The sequence below is a fragment of the Oreochromis niloticus genome, linkage group LG19 (assembly GCF_001858045.2).
Source record: "Oreochromis niloticus isolate F11D_XX linkage group LG19, O_niloticus_UMD_NMBU, whole genome shotgun sequence".
Lineage (NCBI taxonomy): Eukaryota > Metazoa > Chordata > Actinopteri > Cichliformes > Cichlidae > Oreochromis > Oreochromis niloticus.
In genome coordinates, this window is record NC_031983.2 from 21,521,310 (window position 1) to 21,543,730 (window position 22,421).

Consider the following 22,421-nt stretch of genomic DNA (forward strand, 5'->3'; position numbering starts at 1 on the left):
TTTTGCTATTTAAAGGGAAACTTTATTAAGTCCAACAATAAAATACAAAATACATCCCCCCCACATGAGATGAGAAAAAAAGTCAAAAACTTCTGAAAACAAGTTACTTAAAACTTTTAAAACAAGTTCTAGACAGGAAAAATAATTCTGATCCCCCCACCACCCCCACTCCCATCCTCCACCTCCTCAGAAGCTTCACTGCGCTGCCTGCTGAGCCTGACGCCGCAGCAGCACGTAGATCTTCTCTTTGATCCAGTCCTTGTTGTACGGCTGGTACGTCTGCGTGTCAGCACGATACCTGAGGCAGCACAAAAAATGAAATTCAGTTTCAATTTTTTTCTTTTTTTTCCTCTGGTCGGCCCAGGATGTTCAGTTTTTTTTAATGAAAACATGCAACTCCTTATTTTTAAAAACACCCAACATGAGCAAATAAGTGACCTAAGTAGCGACTGTTCTTCTAGATTTGTCTTTTTGCGAGCTGCGATTAGCTCAGAGGAACTCAGAGTAATCTTGCCTGAATAAATGAGCTTGAACTTCCCACATTAAGAATAACAAATTGCCCTAAATCACCTGTGGGCAGGTTATTGCAGCTGGCTTGTTCTACATCTCTGTAAAGCTTGATGTGGTTTTCACTCACTGCCACGAGCATTAAAAGAAATATTAATAGAAACACCGATGCTGAGATGTGCCCGTTCCTGCCAAATGCAGCAGAAAAAAAAGCTGGAAACAAGCTCTCTTTAGAAGGCGAACTTACTGCTAAAAACTTTGTTTCAAATCAAACTGTGCTACAAAACTGCTGGAAATATCCCTGTAGGGTTGCTCTATGAATTATATACATGTTTTGGCAGCTTTGTGATGGAGAAATCTAAATGAAGGAAATAAGAAAACCCAGCAGATGACTGAAAAAGATTGAAAAAAAGGACTGTCATTGATTTGTCATCATCAAAAGATATGGGTTCTAAATATTTGAGGACAGATTTTAGCTCAAGGAGGGGCTGATCTGTTTTTCTTTAAGAATACAAAACATCAAGTGTGCCACTATAACTGTAATATCTTTTTTTTTTTAAGTCTGTCAACATTGCTCATCTAAATTCTTACACCTGAAGGGTGTACATTTAAATGAGTTTAATAGGTTAGACAGTTATTTTCTATGTCGTGGGTGGCTCTCTTTTTACCTGGTTAAATCGCCATGATAACTTATGCTGAACATAAGTTTGGTTTTAAAATAGTCTGAAAGTGCCATGTTTTCACTGATTCTTTTACTTACAGCATGCTGTAAGCACAATATAGATCCTCTGCTGGAGAAATAAGTTTTATATGTGCATGTTGTTAAGCTGAACCTAAAAAGAGTAAAAGTGCAAACTGGGCACCACATTGTAATGGAAATGCACTTCTATTAATTTTGTGATGCAGAAATTGCATAAATGTTGTTATACTCAGTCCTAATCTGCGGTTAAGCCTCATTTAGCCTGGTGGAACTGCAGCTACTAGAATACCTGTTCAGCCAATAAATTGTATTTCACTTTGATCTGCCGAGAAACTAAAGTGATTTCTACATCTCCTCTATCAGGCTGTGGGACAGTAGCATTTAATATGTTAATGTATCTGGTTTAAAGTTTTAGAGCTCTAATTTGCTGCCATCACTTTAGAATAAACAGCTTCCCTGAGAGCGCACTCAGAGATAAAATAATTAACTTGAATTAAAGCACATTTCACTGCTCTGTGTGATGAATCCAGAGATTAACGAGTTTCTTGCCCCAAAAAGCTGATTCTGTTCATTTGGCTGTACCGTTTTCAGTAGGAGAAACGTCACTCATCAAAGCGACTTCTTCAGTCTCAGTCTCTTATAAACAGTAAATTTGCATAATGACTTAAACTAATACCACTGATGAATGTTGGGATGTGAGGTTTGAAAGCCACAGAGATGTGGTGTCTAAAGAAAATGCATCTCAACTCTTCTGATACTCCTGACACGCAAGGGATCACTAAAGGTTTTCACTTAGGCAGCACTTGTCCTTCATCCTTCCTGGACTACCTGGACCATAAGACGTCCACAAACATCCCCAAAACATGCCGCGCTAAAAATTGGTCCACCACAAGGATCCGGTCCCCCGACACAAACTTGCCATGATTCATCAGGGAAACCAAACAACCTCTGGCTAAGCGGATAGCACGGCACAGGAGAGCTAACTCGTCAGGCCAGGGGACTCTGCAGTCTATTTACACCTACAGGCCAGTGGCCATTCTTTCAATGATAAAGATGCACGCATCCTGGACAGGGAGGAACGCTGGTTTGAGCGCAGAGTCCATGTACTGACCTATCCATCCATCTTCTCCCGCTTATCCGAGGCCAGGTCGCAGGGGGAGCAGCCTAAGCAGAGAAGCCCAGACCTCCCTCTCCCTAACATCAAGGTGTTCCCAGGCCAGCCGAGTGATATAACCTCTCCAGTGTGTCCTGGGTCTGCCCCAGGACTTCCTCCTAGTGGGACATGCCCAGAACACCTCTTTCAGAAGGCATCCTTTTAAGATGCCCAAACTACCTCAACTGCCTCCTAACGATGTGGTGGAGTAGCGCCTCTACTCGGTTCCATTCCCGGATGGCCAAACTCCTCACCCTCTCCAAGGGAAGGGTTAGGCTACCCTTTGGAGAAAGCTAATTTTCACTGCTTTTATCCGCAATCTCTTTCTTTCGGTCACTACTCAAAGCTCCTGACAACAGGTGACGGCAGTAAATTGAGAGCTTCGCTTTTATTCTTAACTCCCTCTTCACCTCGACCGACCAGTACAGCGCCCACATCACTGTAGCCACAGCAACAATCTGTCTGTCGATCTCCCGTTCTCTCACACGTGAAAAGAACTCAAGATATTGCCCCAAGTGGAGGAGTTAAAGTAACTTGTCACTGACCCGGAGTGGGCACTCCATCCTTTTCCGGCTGAGGACCATGGCTTCAGATTTGGAGGTGCTGATTCTCATTCCCTTTCCACAAGACTGTTTCTGGAGCCTAAGCCGTGCGCTTAGGTGAGCCTGACCTTATCCAGCCAGTACCTCTCAACCTCTCACACTAGCTCAGGCTCCTTCCCCACCAGAGAGGACACGTTCTATGGTTCCACGGTTTATAAGGTTGGGGAAACCTGCATTCAGCTGAGATTCAAGAAGTCATTTGACTGACGAAACGATTCTCCCACTGAAAACGGTACATCCAGATGAACAGAATCAACTTTTTGGGATTTCTTTACCTGGATGACTGAGCATGCATCGAAACTTATTTGTCTTTTTTTTATAGAACCCCACCCCGCTTTTTAAATCTGTCCTGCCCAGCAGCTTTAGCAAGCAGAATCATGAACTGAATGCACTGATGTGGCAAACACTTTAAACACTCTATTGACTCCTCTTGTTTTTTTTAAAAACTGATCATTCTCTACTATCAGTTAATTATGCTTTGCACATACATAGGTTTACAAGACATGCAAAGGGCTGGATATGACAAACAATTTAATAATTTAACATGAAACTTACACCAAACAGCTCAGGTCAGCCAGGTCATCAATGAAGTCAAACAGCTGGCTGATATCGTATGTTATCGACGGACTGTTGGGGTTCATTCTCTTTAAATGCTCCTCATACATCTTACATACGCCTGTGCAGGGGGAAAATATGCTATGTTACACTCACAATGTAAAGTAAATATTTCCATATTCACTTGACAATGTTTTGATTTCTGATGCAAATAAGGAATACCTTACAAAATAAATACCTGAAAAGTCTATGATTAGAAATACTGCAGTAAAAATAATAACATAACAGATTAATTCCTTCCTCAAGTCAAAGAAAGATAACTGTGCTATTAGAAACAGGAGATTATTACCATATGAAATGCTTATTTGACAATTACTTGTCAAATGACCAGAGTTTACTGGACAGTTTTAGTTGACCTGCCTGACCACTACAACCAAAAGTTTTCTCATGTAAGTAAACACAAGTTGCATACATGTCGGGTGAAAATAACCAGGTTTCCCTGAATATTTTAACACTACAGACTCAAGATAGATAGGAAACATTATGGAAACTTTACTAAGTTTGACTAAAATTCCAGGTGGATGCACGTAAGCTGTGTACATGTAAACAATGAAAGCCTGGAAGTTTGGAGTGGAATTACATATCACTGAAAGAAAAGGCAAAAGAACAAAGAACCACCAGCTTACCCTCCATACACTCATTGACGGATTCATAATCAGCGTAGGTCCTCCCCTCCGGCCTCTTGGTGGGCTGTACCAGGAGTATGGTGTGAGACTGAAAAACCAAATACTTATTGTTAGTCTGATTATACAATTCACCTTCTCAATTCAACATCTTCAAATGTCTTTTTTTGGTAGTTTGTGGGGGTGTACTTCTGTGTGACATATTTAATGAACACAGGGTCTATTAATTTTCAATCTTCTGCCTTATTATTAGTGCTTACCTACTGTGCAAAAGTATTGTATTGAGCCACCCCTCATTTATACATTTATTTTGTGAGGAAAATAGGAAATAGGTGCAAAGTTTTATTGAAACATGTGCAAACATAAATGGAAATATAGATTCTGAGGCAAAAACAGTTTATAGTTCTAAGAAGCATGAAAGTCAACATTTTACCATTCTTGTCATGTCTTTGAGTAGCCTTCAGGAATAGCTATGCAGGCCTCTTTGAAGGACATTCAAAGAGACCAATGCTTCAGTAATAATGAGGCCCGGGCTCTGGGGAGGCCAATCCATGACTGATAGTGTTCTACAGTGTGTTCTTCTACCCAGGTAAGTTTTTAATGTATTGCTTGTGTTTTTTGGGGCGTTGTCATGCTGAAAAATTAAGGTGTTGCCAATCAGATGCACTGCTGATGGTTTTACGTAGTAGATCAACATCTGTGCTACTTGTGTTCATAATTCTATCAATTTGGACAAATTTCTCAATTGTACTGGCTGAAATGCAGCCCCAAACCGCAAAACACTCACTGTGGTCACTTTCTCCTGAGGTCTCCTCATATTGATGATAATTTGTACGAAAAACTTGAAATTTGCTTCATAAGACCTGTTCCCACTGATTTTCAGTCCAGTTTTTGTATAATCTGGAATACCTCAGCCTTTTCTTCCTGTTTACCCATCTTAAGAATAGCTTCTTATTACCCACCCTTTCACTGAGTCCATTTCTGATGAACCCAGTGAACAGTAGATGAAACAACCGAAGGGTAGGATGCATCTCTCAGATCCTGTGTCGGGTTGTTTTTGGATTTATTTATTTGCTATTTCTTAAGGATATGACTTTCAGATATCTGGTGCAGAGTTTCTTTTTCGCCTACCACTTATTTTGTCAGGTTTCCTCAATTTTCTTCCATGCACTCTGCACGGCATGCTAAGATATGCCAAGTTTTCAACTAATAACTCTTTGTAGTCATCTTGATGGTGCAAAATTACTATTTTAACCCTGTGTGAGCCTGGAGGACTGCTGCTCAAGAACCCCTTAAAATATTACAGAAATTTCTGGCCGACTGGAAGCAAAACATAATGAAATGAGGAGTGGCTTAAGACTTTTGCACAGTACTGTCACCTACCTACGTTACTAATTTTTAAACATTTTTACTTTTATTTAATGTAATTGTCTTTCAATATAAGGCACATTGATTATTAAATAAATAACTACATTACATTCAACAAATACATTCCATCTGTTATAATCAAGTTATTACACATGGTATATTAAAATGCAATATTTTGGTTAGTTAGTAAAACTCTCTTTAGGCGATAAGCAAGTAGCAAAAAACTGTTAATAAAAGTAATTAAAATAATATTTTCGCCTCAGGCTGGTGGTCTATCAGCCGTGAATGTGCTTCATTTCTTCAGAGGTTTGTTGCAGCCAAACGCCCACTCATGCTAACTAAGCGTTACAACTCGTTTTTACAACAAACCCGGCTCTGCTGAAATGGCACGCTAAAACCGACGCACTGCTTTTGCTCTTCGTACAAATCATTTCTGCAAACACTGCATCAAAACGTACTAACCATGTTTTCTGACGCTTTTGAGTAGCTCTCTGTAGATTTTCTTAGCTCCTTGCGCCTTCTTCTCTGTTGACCTTTGTTACCCGGAAGAACAACCAGCTGAGAACAAAATGCGCTATTTTAATTCATTCTACTTGTTTCGGTTTCCTATTACTGCTTCGGTATGGCGATTTTAAAAGTTAACATTTCATCCTCAGAATTTATTTAATTCGACGAGGTTGGCAAAACAATAAAGACTACAAACAAATCTCAAACTGCCTTTTTGATCCTGACCACTCGCTGACTCTACAGGAAGTAGTTTCCAGCAGCGGCCGGATGTATTGCGAGAACACAGGAACAACAAAGAGGAGAAGGACCCGGGTTTAAACCCAACTCGAGAACCCCCAAATTAAGGAAATTATCTTGCGTTCATAGCAGGTAAGTGTCATTCTTTTAAGAGACCTTTTCAGGAACCATTTGAAATTTGAGTTACGTAACTTACCCAGCGCTAACCTCCCGCAGCGGTCGCAGCCTGCTCTATCGTTATTACATTATTGGCTATCGTTAACTAGCCATTTTAGCGAATCTCCAATTATAAAATACCTCTGTGAGTAGTTATTACAGCTAGATAATCAACGTTACAGCTTACTGGTTTCTCTCTGATAGGCATGTAAAGTCAGCAAGAAGAAGGGATCAAATAATAAAGATTTTGGATTTCCCGGCGTGTAATCAGCAACGTGAACGTTACATTCCCATAGATGTTTTATTTTTTTATTTTTATGGCCTTCAAAGATATCTTCAAGTCTTCAAGTACAGGTTCAAATACAATTCTCACGAGTCTCTGTATACACAAGAAGAGTTACTAATCAGCGTAATCATTCCTCTTGTACACAATGGCTGTGAAGTGAACACTGCCCTTGTCTGATCTACTCCCCCCAAAATGTGTGTGTATACATATATTTATTCATTTACTGTTTAAAGTTCAACCATGGCTAATTTGTGGCCCAAATGTTACCTTGACATATCGTGTTGTTATCTCTCAAAACTGAAATCTTATCAAAATCAATTTCCTCCTTATTTTGCAATAAGAAAGGCCCCTCTGTTGAAAGATAGAGACATTGACATGATTCAGCACAATCAAGGTTGTTATTTAAGCCTGGTATTTTAGTTTTTCCTAGTATTTAAAATGTTTTCATTAAAATGGAATGACTGATAACAAGTCTTCAAAACGATTTCACAGGTAATATTTTTGAGGAATAACTGAAACTGTTTAAAATATGAGAAGAATGTATTTTAAAAAGTGTGAAATTGTCCTTTAACATGATTTCCAACTCTGTGAAACACTGAATTCATACCAATAAGTAAAATCCTACTACTTAATTAGTGCTACTGTAGTATTTTATATTGGTTTTAGGTGTTTTAACATACATTTTTAGGTTGACGTTGAACATTTTTAAATAGCACAGTGGCCAGTGGCCAGGAAAGTAGTTAAGATGAGCAGCAAAAGGCTGTGAATCGAAATCAAACCTGGGCTGCTGCGGCATATGGTTGTATGTTCATGCTGTGAGCTAACCGACACCCATATTGGTCTTATGTTTTGTAACAACATGCACACGCAATGGAAAATCACTGATATTTAACATGTTTTTTGATTTATTTTTTTTGTCACTGTCCCTTTAGTTTCACATAACAAATATGTTTATATCTAGTTTATAATCTGCACAAGACATGACTCTCTCTGTCTTTACAATCTTGATTTATTCCTGTGTTGCTGGTTATATGCCCTATTGACCCACTTCTCTTTCATCAGGGTTGAAAAGTTCCGGTTTGCATGTGAGGACAAGAGTCCACCGAGCCAACAATGGCGAACAATGCAGAGGATATCGAAAACAATATGGTCAGTATTAAAGAAAGTTTCACAGTGGCTCTAATGCTATATCCGTCTGTGTTAATGTAGTGGTTAATGATTGCCACACAAGAGTCTCAGTAAGTGGGAAGTAAAGTAAGAGTCTGTTTCATAGTCACTTTGTAACATCATGTGCTGTTGAGTAGTTTTAATTGAATCATTTAATTTGGTCTCTGTTACAGTAAATTACCCAGGACAGGGTGATTATATTCTGATAAGGAGCAGTGTGTTTCCACTGACAGCACAACCATTAACCTTTAAATCATAGATAGAAGCTTTAGGAGCAAGTTGGCTTTGTGCTCTGAAGTTTGCTGTTACTGTAAACAAAGGCGTTTCCTCCTTAGTGGGGTGAATAAGTCAAAGTCCCTCTGTACTGTCATAGTGCACTTAACAGTGCATAGCCTCGTGCTTCACAACAGTTGAACTCGTACACTGCATCTATATTTCAGCTAAGGGAACACTTTGTTTCTGTCTTCCAGCCAGATTTGTTAGAGTGACAAGTCTGGCTAGGAAGGGCGTGCTGTTACAGTATCACTACATACCTGGTTAATTTATTCAGAAAAGCAGTCTGTATCTCTTTTGTCCTTGGGACCAATATTGGCCTAATTCCCAGGACTGAGACACAAAGCAGCATACCACACAGCGAGGTCATTTTTGCGCAGCAGCCTGTTTAAGAGCTCTGGCAGCTTTCACTACTCAGATCTCTGGAGATGCCTCCTGTCTTCATTTCTGTGTACCTGGTACAATTGCTTCATGTCTGGGCTGCCGCATGTCTCGACTCGTCTGGCAGCCTGACAGTTTTAGTTCACACAGTCTCCTTGAGTTGCGTCCTTATTTTGTCCTGACGGGACAGATCCTCAGGGTGAGTGGGAACAAGCACGCTGCTGTTATCCTTGGAGCAAGAGAGGCGGTGAGCCAGTTAAGAGCACATATGGATCGTCTGATAACATTTAGTTTTAATCTTTCACATTTTGGTGTGCATTTGTTTTCAATTTCAGCAAATAAAGTGGCTAAATGAAAACATTTAATTTGCCAATATAAAGAAGAAGCTACTTTTGGCTGCTTCTTTATTCATAAGGTGGTCACCACGGCGTTCCTGATGCAACCCTAAAGAGAATTGTGTCTCCTCCTGGGATTGATCTGGGGATCTTTCACTTGTTAGGCAAATGTGTACACCACTAGACATTTGTGTGGCAAAATCTTAGTTCATACATTTCATTATGTATGTGTACGTTTTGTGTAAATTACATTTTTGAAATCTATCATAGTAGGCAGGGGCTGATAAAACTCTCTGAGGGAATTTTATTTTGTAATGGGAGGCATAACTGTGTGTGTGTGTGGTTGTTTGTTTGTTTGTTTTTTATGCATTTCAAATATGGCTGTTTTCCTGCATCAGCAGAACCAACAGGAGGCTAATAGATCCCCAGATTCCACCCAGAAACCACAAGAAACTGGTGTGCCCAGAGCGCGGTCCAGAGGAGGTTCAGCAGCTGGTGCTGGAGCTGGAACTGGAGGAGGAGGTGATAGTGGCGGTGGAGGAGGTGGCAATGGCACCGGCCCGGAGCAGAATGGGCAGCCCCCTGCTGCTCCCGCTCCAAGAGTGGTGGAAAGAGAGGAGGAGGAGGAGGATGAGGAGCTGACCTTGAAATACGGGGCCAAGCATGTCATCATGCTGTTCGTCCCAGTGACGCTTTGCATGGTGGTTGTCGTGGCAACCATAAAATCTGTCAGCTTCTACACCCAGAATGACGGGCAGAGATTGTAAGTGCTATGGTCCATTTCACACTGATTGTAATAGGGAAATGAGATGTTCCAAGGCTCACATTAGAGCCGCTGTTTGAATGACATGCAGTGCAGCAGAACTGCCACTAGGTATAGTTAATGTAATGTGCTTGTGTCATTCCTCCATCCTTTGGGCATGTAGACAGTAATACGTGTAGCTTTGTAAATGCTTAAGATCTTTATAGAGAACCTGAATTTGGCTCAAAACACAGAAAGATAATCTTACATATCTTTAGTTTTTCTGAAAATGCCCCTGAATCATCAGCTCCAAAACTCTAACAGCAGCTATAACAAAAGTCACTGAATACAAGCAATATGCAATAACTACTGTAAATATGACATGATAATGTAAGATATGATAAATCCATCTTTTCTTTACTGCTGTGTTGCTTTCTGTTGACGTGTGTGTGTGTGTGTGTGTGTGTGTGTGTGTGTGTGTGTGTGTGTGTGTGTGTGTTTAATCTCTCACTTCAGGATCTACACACCATTCCCTGAAGACACAGACACAGTAGGACAGAGAGCCCTCAACTCCATTCTGAACGCCACCATCATGATCACTGTAATCATCGTTATGACTCTGGTGCTGGTGATGTTATACAAGTACCGGTGCTACAAGGTACGGATTAACACTTCTAACATTGTCTTATTAGCTACACCCTAGAGTGTAAAAACACTTAATGTTTCAAGGCTTTTTTACAGGATGTGTTTAGACTTGTTAAAGTCAGAAAGACATAGTTTCACTAGGAACATAGTGTTCGTGATAATTTGTTATTTAGCTGTACCGCTCAGATTAAAAAAAACAAAAAAAACAATAAAAAAACAAATACAGAAATCTCCTGTGGAAAACCGCCCAACACAAAACATGTTTTAAGTTGTCTGTCAGTTGGTGTAGATCCCCAGTCAACTTGTAGAAATATGATTTCAGGAACTGTAACTGTGTTAGAAACAAAATAAAGTTGGTAAGGTGTGGCTCGAAATCACTGCTTCCTTTATCAAAGCTCCTTCATTATTATTGAAAGGTGTAGTTTTTAATCAATACTTGACTTCTGCATTCATAATGTTTGTTGAATTAGCAGAGAGTAACAACAGACACCATTGTTTTCCCTTTCCATTGATAGAATGCACAGCATAATGGATACATTCAGTTGGAGACTAAAATAAAAAAATACAGGGATTAAGTGTGATGAAATATATAGCAAGTTAATCATGGAGTGATTACAAATACAAATACAGCTCTCATTGATGCTGTTTTCTGCTAGTCCATTGTGTTTCCCGTGGTCTACCTTGTATTAAACATGGCCTTGCAACTAGAGATGGACCGATCCGATATTACTTATCGGTATCGGTCCGATACTGACCTAAATTACTGGATCGGATATCGGAGAGAAATAAAAAATGTAATCCGATCCATTAAGTATCACGAAAGCACCTCACAAAACTTGCGACATGGCGTAACTCAGCTCATAACCTTAGCACGTCGGAGCAGTATACGTCACTTGAGCGGCTGTGGCGTGCGAGACCTCTCGACGGTCTGGTTGAGCATTTGGAGCCTCGCTACCAAACCGGCATTTCATCTCCGAGAAAGTTATCCCAGAGAGAAGTAAAGCAAGAGTGCAACTTCATCTCTGAATGTTTGTAAAGCATTCCCATGTTAAGCTTAACAACCGATATATGGAGCGACTGCCTCTTCTCTCTCCCTCCATCTCCTGTTGTTACTTCAATCATGAAACTGATCAATGATCAGCTGATCGGCTTTTCTGTCGCGACTCCCGTCTCTCTTGTTTTTTTTGGCCCACTTTGCACCAGAAAGAGGAAACCAGCAGATAAACAACAGCAGCACGTTTAAGCTTCATAAGGTGTTGTTAGAATTTATTTAATATTACTTTCTACACCAGGATCCTTTTCTACGTAGTTGATGGCTGGTAACTGTGCAGGGGCGGGTCTAGCAAAGTTTAGCCAGGGTGGCAAGTAGGGCATTAACAGGGAAAAGGGGGGCACAAAGAAATACTTTTCTTCCTTATTCTCATTTAAAATGTCTCGCTTTTAATAAATAATTATCCGAATCTTACACCCAGAGTTTTAATCTGATGTCAAATGTATAGAAGTCCATTACTGTATATAGTAACTATTAAGTCTAATATATACCCTGGTAAACTATAGTACCTTTTCCTTTGGGAAGGTACCATCTGTGCAGTCTGCAATTCTGTTGAAGAAAGATGTTGAATCTATTTAATTATTGTGGGAAAATAATAGATTTCTGTGCATTTTTTTAACATGTGCATTAAATTAAAGTTGATTACGTCGATTAAGCGTGGCGGAGGGTGGGGGGTGGTTCCTTTTTTTTTTTTTGCTGGGAGTTAGCAACCCTATTAGTTAGGTTGCTTAATATTTCTGCTAAGTACTCTTTAAAATACCAGAATAGGGAGGAATGTGTAGGTTTAAGTTTATTAGATTGATCAGTGTTGCTGAACTATGAAATATTTTGGGTGCAGTGTATTTTTTGCATACAGGTAAAACAGAATAGCTTTAGTGTTTTTTTTTTTAACTTGAGTATGAACTTATACAAAATGCAGCAAGATATTAAAAAAAACAGTTTTATTGATTAAAAAATACACTATATCGGATTCATATCGGTATCGGCAGATATCCAAATTTATGATATCGGTATCGGACATAAAAAAGTGGTATCGTGCCATCTCAACTTGCAACATATGTAAAAGTAAACCGTCTGAGCTAAAAGCACAGGCTTCAGACTGCTGCAAACACAGATCAATTTTTGCTACTCTTGGCTGTATGTGATGGCAATAATACAACATCTCTCATACGGTCATCTCATGAACACTGCTCTGTGACCACAGAAGCCCCACCCACAAACCCTCTGCTGGCAAAGCAAATGCAGCTATACTACAGGATGGGTGGTAAGAACATGGACTGGAGTACATCAGGGAACCAACTCCATTACATGAGATTTTTAGGGTGGAAGAAATGGTAGCAGAAATTGAGTTGAATGAGTGTTGGAGAAAATGTGAGCCACATATTAGTGACCATAATCACATATTTTGGTCATACCCTAAACTAAAAATGTTTCAGGAGGAGAGATTAAAGGGACTCAAATTTTCATGAAAGACCCAAAGGCGACCCCTTTTGGGTCAAATATTGTAGTTTAAATCAAATTCTAGATACATATTCTTACAAGCACAGATTCGGTGAAATATTCTGTAAATAACGCTGATTTTTGCTTTCACAGGTGATCCAAGGCTGGCTCTTCCTTTCCTCTCTCCTCCTGCTCTTCTTCTTCTCCTACATCTACCTCAAGTAAGCCGCACAACTCAACTTTTAATGCAGTTGTTACAAACGTTTCAAGGTCGTTATCAAAGTGTCAAGCAGTTTAATTCATTATGCTTTCACCCCGTCCAAACAGAGAGGTTTTTAAGACCTACAATCTGGCCATGGACTACATAACCCTAGCGATAATAATCTGGAATTTCGGAGTGGTGGGCATGATGTGTATTCATTGGAAGGGACCTCTGCGGCTCCAGCAGGCCTACCTCATCATGATCAGCGCCCTGATGGCCCTGGTTTTCATCAAGTACCTGCCAGAGTGGACTGCCTGGCTCATATTAGCTGTCATATCTGTCTACGGTAAGTCTTGCACTCTGCTTTTTGACCTCTGTGTGCTTTAAAGTCTTCATCAAACCTTTGAAGATGTTTTTGTGTGCTAATGTCCAGTCATCTGGTTTCTTTTAGCGGTTGCGCTGGATAAAAGCATGGGGGGTGAAAAAAAAGCTAAACTTTAAAATGTCGCTTTTAAGATATATAAACTTTTGATTTTTAAACAAAAACTTTTTAAGCAATTGAGCCTTTTCTATATTTTTGATAAATGAATAAACTCTGAAATAAAACCTAATCTTGACCAATCAGTTCAGTGTAAATGTATTCTTACTTATAGGAACATTTTTTCTCTGCAGCGGTATGTATGCAAGTGTCGAAATAACTCGTTGCGAGAAGGAAGAATGTTTCTCAAGAGCTAAAACATTTACAAAAGCACTTGAAAATGGGGTGAAAAGTCTGTGAGGAATGGAAATGTGGGGGCAGAAGGGCTGAGAGCCAAACCTGATATCCAGAGAGCACACACAGATGCTCAAACTGTCAAATCAGTGGTGGTTACAAGAAACGTTTAGATTGATTAGGTGTCAGTCACAGAGGAATTTTTGAGTTACTGTTCAAGGCTTAAATCACTTTGCTTGTATGCCATAGAAAAATAAATAAGAAGTGTGTTTGCCTGAAAGCTTGCTTAATATTTTTGTCTTGATTTATGTATTTCCTCAAAGACAGTGCACTGGGACAAAGTCCAGGGTATATCAAGCATCATCAAATTAGATTTCCTGTTAGTGTGGCAGTTTTCTTTTCCAAGAACAATATTTAACTGGGAGCCAGAGTTTAGGCACAGATCACAGTGTTGTGTAATATTTGGATGTATCGCCGTGTTTCAGTTAACTAAGACGTAAACCCTTTAGAGATTTGGGACTGCCAGAAACTGTGCATGTTAACTGAAGCTCCTGACTCTTGTTCATAACAGATATCACATCAGGTCATTTGGCCTCTTAAAGAACCCTCTGTTCAGTAGCTAACATCCTTTTTCTGGCCTCTGTCGTCTTTTCTCTTGCAGATCTGTTGGCGGTGCTGTGTCCCAAAGGGCCTCTGAGGATCCTGGTGGAGACTGCTCAAGAGAGAAATGAGCCCATCTTTCCAGCTCTCATCTATTCTTGTAAGATGGACAGTGTCCGCAGGCCTACATTTAGTAACATTTTATTGCATTAAAACAAAGATGGGCAAATGAAATCCTCAGTACCTTTACTTAAAATGTTATTTTTCTTCTCATACTTAACCTCTTTCCTCTTCTTTAAGTGATTTAATTTCATTTTTAGTATTTTAAATGATTTTATATGTAGAATAAGAAATCCCAATTCTATATGTATATGTAGAACTCTATATGTAATGTTTCCAGTGTTTCTGTTGTGTTACAGTTAAATCCATAACTTGCTGAACAAACACAGTTTTTGTAGCTTTGGACCTGTACACCACCACCACCACCACCACAGTGGATTTAAATTCAAACAACCATAATGTTTTTAAAGTGCAGATTTTTGCTTATATTTAAGGGGTTTTAAAAACATACTACATCAAGAACCTAGGAATTACAGGTATTTTTATACACAGTCCCCTTTTTTCAGTGGCTCAAAATTAATTGGACTTAAATGACAGGAGAGGATTCATTCTTGTTATTTCATGACAAATTAAGCGGACATAATCCCTAAAATTGATTTAAAGAGGTACATTTGTAATTTATAGCTTAACACTGTAATTTTAAATATGCCCAATGAAATAGCACGATAATAGAATTAATTTCATCACTAAAAAAACAACTTTGCAACGTCTGCCTGAAAAACATTCATGAGGAGCTCGACACATTATTGTCAAGGTCTACAATCACGGGACGCCTTCATAACCGGAAATACAGAGGGTTTACAACAATGTACAAAACACTGTTTACTCTCAAGAACAAGTAGACCAGATTAGACTCTCCCAGAGTCCCAGTTCTGGAAAAAAAAAGTCTTTGGATAAACAAAACGAAGACTAACTTGTAACATAATGATTGAAAGAGAAAAGTATGGAGAAGGACACAAATTGATCATCAACCAAAGAAAACTGCGTCATCTGTCAGTCATGTTGGAGGTAGTGCTATGCCATGGGCATAACTAGTGTTTAATGATGATGCGACTGCTGATAGAAGTAGTAGCATGAACTGTGAAGTGTACAGGGCTGTACTCTCTGCTCAGATTCAGCGAGATCTAAGATCCAGCAGAGCTTGCTTTTCAGTTACCCCAGATTAAACGGGGAGCAGAAAGACCCACACACATGCAGCAATTGAAAGTAGCTATAGCAAAGGGCAGCATTTAATAATGTCCATTGATTCTAAATATCACGGCGTCATTAACTGCAAATGATTTTCATCCAGTTAGTAAAAACAATCCTTATATTTTAGATTATGTCAGTTTAATTTGAGCCTCAGAAAATGCAGCACTGTATAAAATTGGCTGCAACTTAAATGGTTAATACAACTTGAAATAAATCTGAAAGTCTGCACTTCAGTCACATCTCGATTGTTTTTTGGTTTTAAATTCCCTGTGGTGGTTTTACGGAGGCAAAACTACAAAAATTGTACACGTACACGTTAAGGACCTAATTGTATGTAGTCAGTATCACACATCCTGCTTTAAACAGTGAGACCTTAACCATTCACCTCCATTCAAACACTCAAATGTTTTTAAAGGTCATCAGAAACTTCAGCTACCTTCAGCACGGCTATTTCTAATGAGACTTCTTCTGCTTTCAATAGTTCAAATAATCTTAAATTTAAGCTTTGTTTTAGAATGTCTGACTTCCCTTAAACAGATGGTGCTTCCTTTAACAGACACTTCAACTTCATATAGTGCTTGTTTTTTTTTGTTTGTTTGTTTTTTCAACTCATCCTGGCATGTAGTTGTAGCACTCTAGCTTCAGCTGTTGCCAACTTATATTTACCTTTTAAAGGCTCTTAACACAAACTGTTCTCCCAAACTTTCTTCTTCAGCTACGATGGTGTGGCTCGTCAACATGGCGGACACAGACAGGCCAAATAGGAACTCGACAGAAGCAGCTTCGCCTCAACAAGAGCCTCAAGAAGGTAACTAACAACTCAAAGAGATGGACTGGGCTTGACTTTGGTGCTCGACGGTTACTTTTCAAACCTGACTGGTATCTTTTTTCAGCACCAGTGGCGTCTCCGGTCCCATCGAGTCCATCACAGGACGACGGAGGTTTCACCCAGTCCTGGGTCAGCCAGCAGGAGCATCGACTGGGGCCGCTCCAGTCCACCGAGGAGACCAGACGGGAAATCCAGCAGATGCCCTCAGCGCGTCCTCCTGTTGAAGAGGACGATGAGGAGAGTAAGTGGTGAAACAATATTGAACATTATGACTGACTAATGTGTGGTTACTGCTGGATCTTATTTAGTACAAAGTACACAGGGCAGATGGAGGCGTAAACACAATGTTAAGTAATGGACCAAGTATATTTACTAATGTTGGCCTCCATGCAGGATTGCAGATTTAAGCCCAGTATTCCCTGCAACTATGTGGCTTTGCAGCGGTGAATTATTCCACACTGTTCTCCAGTTATTACTTAAAATGGGCAAAGATCCTACCTCAGGTTTCTGAAAACAACTGCCTGCTGAAGCATAAAATATTTTATTGTGCTCCATAGAGTTGAGCATCATACTTTAAATCATTCAAATTAGCTATTAAGTAAAAACAAAACCCGTCAGGGTCATTTTTAGATTTTAAAAGTGTAAAAAATGTAAAAGCTGGGTTCGGTAATTCAAACCTGTGAATTCTCACATTGTCTGCTTTCCTCTTCTTAGCGTGTAATCATCAGCTTTCACTTCCTTCTTCTAAACACACATTAAACATTTTAGGAATGTTTTTAAGTGTTCCCTTTTCTGTGAAATTGGGGGCATGTGTGAATGCAACTATTTTGGGACAGAGAAAATTAGGAAGCGATTATTCACGGAAATTGCTAGTGTTCATCTCTGTGCTATATTGAGGCCAGTGCTCTTTTTAACTTAAAGCTTCAGTAAATGCGGGGTCAGAGATCTTGTTTGTACAGTAATTACACACGAGGAAAGGTTTCTATAAGGGTTATAGGGTGTGTGGCTGAAGCAAAACTTGTGTTTGAATTGACTCCACCCTGAATGTGGCGTCCCTCTCCCTCCTCAGGGGGTGTCAAGCTGGGACTCGGAGACTTCATCTTCTACAGCATGCTGGTGGGAAAAGCCTCAGCCACAGCCAGCGGCGACTGGAACACCACCCTCGCCTGCTTCGTAGCCATCCTCATTGTGAGTGATCAGCTGTTTATTTTGGTATCAAACTCGACTCACCGCAACTTCAACCCTCTCTCTGTGCACAGTACCCACCCCCCTTTATGTAAACGTCTTGATTACATAATCAGCAATTTTTTGTCTCCTTCAGCGCTGATTTTGTTTGCTATACAATTACTCAGTGTGCTATTTCCAAAGTGTTTTATTTTGTCTGTCTCTGCGCCCGCAGGGCTTATGTCTGACTCTGCTCCTCCTCGCCATCTTCAAGAAAGCACTCCCCGCTCTGCCCATCTCCATTTTTTTCGGCCTTGTCTTCTATTTCGCCACAGACAACTTGGTACGGCCCTTCATGGACAAGCTGGCGCTACACCAGTTCTACATTTAGCAGGGCGCTGCCCTGATAACCCTCACCCACATAGCTCTCCGGCCAACAACATGAGAGCAGCCCCTTCACAGCCGGGGAACAAAGAGCGATGATGGGGCCCCTCCCGCCCCCACATCCCCTCCTAAGAGCTCATGATGCTGGGATACAAGTTGTTTTTGCTCTGCCTTTTTTTTTCTGGCACCGAAGGAGCGTATTCTCCACGACAGCTGTTCTTAAACCTTTGTATTTCTGTGTTAAACCAAGAAGTGACGCTTCTCGCTCGGCTTGGGATCTCATCTTCAGTTCGTTCGCTGATCAACAGCTTCAGGCGCAGTCCAAACCCAGTGGGAAGCTTTTACTTTTATTTATCCAGGGAAGCTTTACAAGAGCTCATCCGCTCCTTTCTCAGCAGTGCCCTTTTTTTTTCTTTTTTTTGCACACACACACACACACACACACACACACACTCAAAACTGGGAGAAGCCCAGTCCAACCGCAGTCTTCTACAGCTGTGGCTTTACAGCAGGTGCCTTCCTCAGGGACACCTTAGCGGTAGCTGTTGAGCAAAGGGAGACGTTTTCATAAAATCTTCCTTTAAAGACTTTGAACAACCTTCCTGTCACGTCTGTTTGCATTACTGCAGAGGTACCACTGGCCCCGAACTAAACCGAAGATTACCAAGCCTTCATCAAACGAATGGACACTCAGTGATGATAGTGATAATAGATAGAAATGTGTAGTTTGATTGTGTATAAGATATCAGTCACCAGAGTGTGCTTTTCTCACTGCTAAGAATGGTTTAAAAAAAATCACTTTAGACACGCAGAAGTCTGAAACAGGTGTGATTTACATTGATGTACGCTGAAGTGGATGCTTTGATCATGTGAGGCTCTTCCTTATGTGAATAGTAGAGACTTTTCTCTCTTGGACTGAATAATAAGTGTTATTGTGACACCCATCACATCATTTCACCCAGTTTTCTGCCCCCAGTTTTAAATGGAATCGGATTTGAATTCGCAGCTCGTAGAGGGAGGAAAGAGCACTACAGTGACACACTCACACCTGAGACTTGTCAGCCACTGAGGAGCTCTGCTGGAGCAGCCGGTGGTTCAGTGCCTTGCTCAAGGGCATTTAAGTAGTTGTTGTTGTAGGCCAGAAACATCCTTTTCGTTCTCTTTCCCGACTCAAAGTTTGTTGTCTTTATTTTTTATTTTTTTCCAACCTGTCCATTGGGATTGTAACCTGTGATCATATGGTCACAAACTCTGAACCTTTAGGCTATAGCTGCCCTCATGATGCTCGCCTGGTGCTTTTTGGAACTATGCTACATCGATACTGAAATGATTTTACTTACAAGCAGATACGGTTATGTTTTGTTTTGTTTTGGGGTTTGTTTTTTTTTTCAACATATGCAGAGAAGAAACAGTACTTTTAGAGACATGACTGTATTCACTGGACTCCTGCTAGATTATTAAAACCTGTGAGCGTGTGAAAACAGCGATGTGCAGTTGTTGAGCGTCAAAACCTGATAAGTGAACGAGTGCATCTATTTCCATTTGACACTTGAATTTGCAAAAGACTTAATCACCACTTATGAAGCAGACTGCTTTAGTCAGATTAAAAACAGACCAAAAACTTTCATTCAAAAATTTAAAAAAGCGATATGATATGTGTAAGAACAAAAAGCCTGCACATTACTTTGGAGGGTGACCAGCACTTCTGTCATTCCACTAGAGGTTCATGCTTGCAAAGAGAAGAATTCAAGAGGCGACATTTTAAAAAGACCATTTTCTTTCCACCCCTTTTGGTTTTTGGGAATAACCTGGGTAAATGCCTTTTTTTTTTTTTTTTTGTCCTTCACATGCTTATGTGTGTTATGCAAGGTTCCTCCAATTCAAATTTTGTTCTTTTTTTAATAAAAAAAAATTAAAATTGAAAATGCCCTTTTTGTTTTATTGTTGCTGCAGTTTCTTATCAGACATCTGCTTCTATATCCATTCTCAACCTGTACAAACGGTGGGACCACGGTTATAGTCCTGGAAGTGGTGCCTTTGCTCTTTGTGCTACTTACAGTTCACCAAATTACACCAAGTGTAAGGTTTATGCCACAGCTGCCCTAAATTAACAGAATTGTGATTGATGCTCAATCATCCAGGTAAGTAAACCTCAAAAGGTAGATTCTGTTCATCTGGAGCGTTTTCAGTGGGAGAAACATTTTGTCACTCATCCAAGTGACTTCTTCAGGAACTTGGATCAAATATGTAGTTAAGCAGATGAATCGGGATAGAACCAGAAACAAAACAGGATATTTAGTCATTTCAGCACAAAAGCTATAAACTATACTGTTCTCTTTTTCATTTCCACTCTCCACAGAGGTCAGGATCAACATCAACCTTCAAATAGTTGAAAAACACTTTAGCCTTTTTTGATTTTCAGTGAGCAATCCCTCATGAGACTGTCGCAGAACTACGCGGGTCGGTGGGAACATTGTGGAAATTCCTCGGCGTGCTGGTAAACTGGCATCCCGCACTCAGCATCCCCGATGCCAGCTGGCTGACAGACGCAGTTGGCATGTAGCCTGGGGCACTGGCCGCTTTTGCTGTCACCATGGGGATTGTTTGGCCTCGCTGGCTGGGACAGTGGCACAGTATGGCAGTTTACCCAGAATGTTTAGCCTCATACTGTGACTTACCTAACAAGCCCTCAGTGAGGCCTCCTCCTGGCATGCGAATCCTGCAGCTCGGCTGGTGAACACCTACGAGTTAATTCCATAATGCTTTCCTTGCACTGATTCCAGAAACCTGCTCTGGTCAGATTAAGTTATACCATGCACTTGAAGCTCTTTTGGGCTTCTCACCAAGGGGAAAAAAAGATTCAAACTGATTTTAACTTTCTCCCTTCAATGAAAGACACGAAAGTCTCATCATATGTGTTGCACTGACATAGATATAGACACTGCAAATATTAAAAGTGAAAATGCACAAAAATTAGACTTTATGGATGCGCAAGTATTTGCTGGAAAAGTGCAGTAAATCCCCTCATAGACGTTTACACTATGAAGGGATTTACCTGTCAGTATTGAAACCACTGACAAGTGAAGTGAATAACACTGATTTTTTTTTTTACAATGTCCCTTGGAAAAGTTGTGAGATATAACTCAGCAGATGAACAGTCATTAGTGTGAGAGAGTCGCCTGACGAGAGTGAGACTGTCATGACTGGACAACTGGGTCAGAGCATCACCAAAATGGCAGATATTACCAGGTTTTCCCAGCATCCAGTGATTAGTGTGTACCAAACGTGGTCAAAGAAAGGACAACCGGTGAACTGGTGACAGGGTCATGGGCAGCCAAGACTCATCAGTGTGTCTGGTGATGTCTGCAGATGATGTCTGCACATTAGAAAAAGAAGTAACAGAACACAGAGTGCATCTCATAGCTGCAGACCAGTCAGAGTGGAGCACAGAGCAATGGAACGTGGATGAATCCCACTGTGGTGCGTGCAAGTTTACCTGGGAACGAGAAGGAGGCAGGATCTATGGGAAGAAAGCTACCAGGTGGAGGTAGTGTGATGCTGGGTATTGTTCTGCTTGGACACACTGTGTCCTGGTACTCATGTTGATGTTACTTTGATCTCTACCATCTATCTTAAGAGCTCAATACAACTGAGCATCTGAAACAGGAGACGGGGGGACCTCCACTACAGGCAGGTACTTTTAATTATTATAGATTCATACAGAGGACATATTCATAATGGTTGATACTAATGGTAAGCCAGCAAGTAAGACTTAACACTTCACATGAAAGCTTCAACTTTCAACATCACCCTGTGGCTGTGGCTGTTTAAGCTCCTTTACTGGGCATGTGAGACCACAAAGTGAACTGAGGTAATCTGCCAATCACTGTCATCCTCTAGTGGGAGTCGATTTAGCCAGGAGACTTTGTGGCTGTGTATCACACCTGTGCGCGTAAGAGGTTTCCCAGGATAGTGCTAATAAGGAGATTACCATGCAGGGAGGGACGTCTTCTGCATGTGAGACATAAAAGGAATTGAGGATTAGGCTTCATTAATCGCTCTGCGCAGACAACAAGTGCAGACACTCAGCGGCACAGGAGAGAGGACACCAAGCTTGGACAAAAAGAGCAGAAAAGCCCGTTAAGGTGAATAAATAACCATCAAAGATGTCCAAGGACAAGCTGGAGAGCCTGGTGAAGCGTATGGAGGAGACACTGTCGGAGATGGAGCAGCTGAAAACACACTGCGGAAGGCAGAGCGAGGAGCTGAGCCAACTGGTGGTGGAGCTCCGGCGAGAGAACCAGGAGCTGGTGGAAAAGTACAACCAGCTCGCTGTGGAGATGAAGGAGGCCAAGGAGATTATAGAACAGCTACAGGACACAAAGTATGCCTTCAATGCAAAAGAAAGGCAAGCTCAGAAGCTCAGCAGGC

The 22,421-nt window shown here is 40.7% G+C and overlaps 3 protein-coding genes across 4 annotated transcripts in view; 2 read left to right on the forward strand and 1 right to left on the reverse strand.

Annotated features, from left to right (window-relative positions):
* LOC100697503 (enhancer of rudimentary homolog) lies at nt 1-6,170 on the reverse strand. Its single transcript, XM_005477415.3, has 4 exons — nt 6,031-6,170; nt 4,204-4,291; nt 3,518-3,638; nt 1-298 (listed from the first exon to the last, which is right to left on the reverse strand). The coding sequence occupies exons 1-4, from the start codon at nt 6,031-6,033 to the stop codon at nt 196-198; spliced, it is 315 nt and encodes a 104-aa protein (XP_005477472.1). The 5' UTR covers nt 6,034-6,170; the 3' UTR covers nt 1-195.
* Nucleotides 6,171-6,312: 142 nt separating this feature from the next.
* Nucleotides 6,313-19,680, forward strand: psen1 (presenilin 1). 2 transcript variants are annotated; one of them, XM_005477416.3, is made up of 11 exons: nt 6,313-6,444; nt 7,817-7,903; nt 9,309-9,673; nt 10,169-10,310; nt 12,942-13,009; nt 13,116-13,336; nt 14,364-14,462; nt 16,329-16,421; nt 16,507-16,683; nt 17,512-17,630; nt 17,842-19,680. In XM_005477416.3, the coding sequence occupies exons 2-11, from the start codon at nt 7,868-7,870 to the stop codon at nt 17,995-17,997; spliced, it is 1,476 nt and encodes a 491-aa protein (XP_005477473.1). In that variant the 5' UTR covers nt 6,313-6,444; nt 7,817-7,867; the 3' UTR covers nt 17,998-19,680. The 2 variants fall into 2 exon arrangements, with proteins under 2 accessions (XP_005477473.1, XP_019204342.1); XM_019348797.2 differs by having other exon boundaries at nt 9,312-9,673.
* Nucleotides 19,681-21,440: 1,760 nt separating this feature from the next.
* The window catches only part of paplna (papilin a, proteoglycan-like sulfated glycoprotein), a 30,171-nt gene continuing 29,190 nt past the window's right edge, over nt 21,441-22,421 (forward strand). Inside the window, exon 1 of the mRNA XM_025900816.1 lies at nt 21,441-21,537. Coding sequence (XP_025756601.1) covers nt 21,456-21,537 — 82 coding nt within the window. The 5' untranslated portion in view covers nt 21,441-21,455. The remainder of the gene's footprint in view (nt 21,538-22,421) is intronic.

Excerpts from the sequence above, each read along its gene's own strand:
- psen1 (XM_005477416.3), top strand. The coding sequence starts at position 7,868 with ATGGCGAACAATGCAGAGGATATCGAAAACAATATG. Across the intron at positions 13,337-14,363 it reads AGCTGTCATATCTGTCTACG|ATCTGTTGGCGGTGCTGTGT; the intron begins GTAAGTCTTGCA and ends TTTCTCTTGCAG. Across the intron at positions 16,684-17,511 it reads TGAAGAGGACGATGAGGAGA|GGGGTGTCAAGCTGGGACTC; the intron begins GTAAGTGGTGAA and ends CTCCCTCCTCAG.
- LOC100697503 (XM_005477415.3), bottom strand. Across the intron at positions 3,639-4,203 it reads CGTCAATGAGTGTATGGAGG|GCGTATGTAAGATGTATGAG; the intron begins GTAAGCTGGTGG and ends CCCCCTGCACAG. Across the intron at positions 299-3,517 it reads GCTGACCTGAGCTGTTTGGT|GTATCGTGCTGACACGCAGA; the intron begins GTAAGTTTCATG and ends GTGCTGCCTCAG.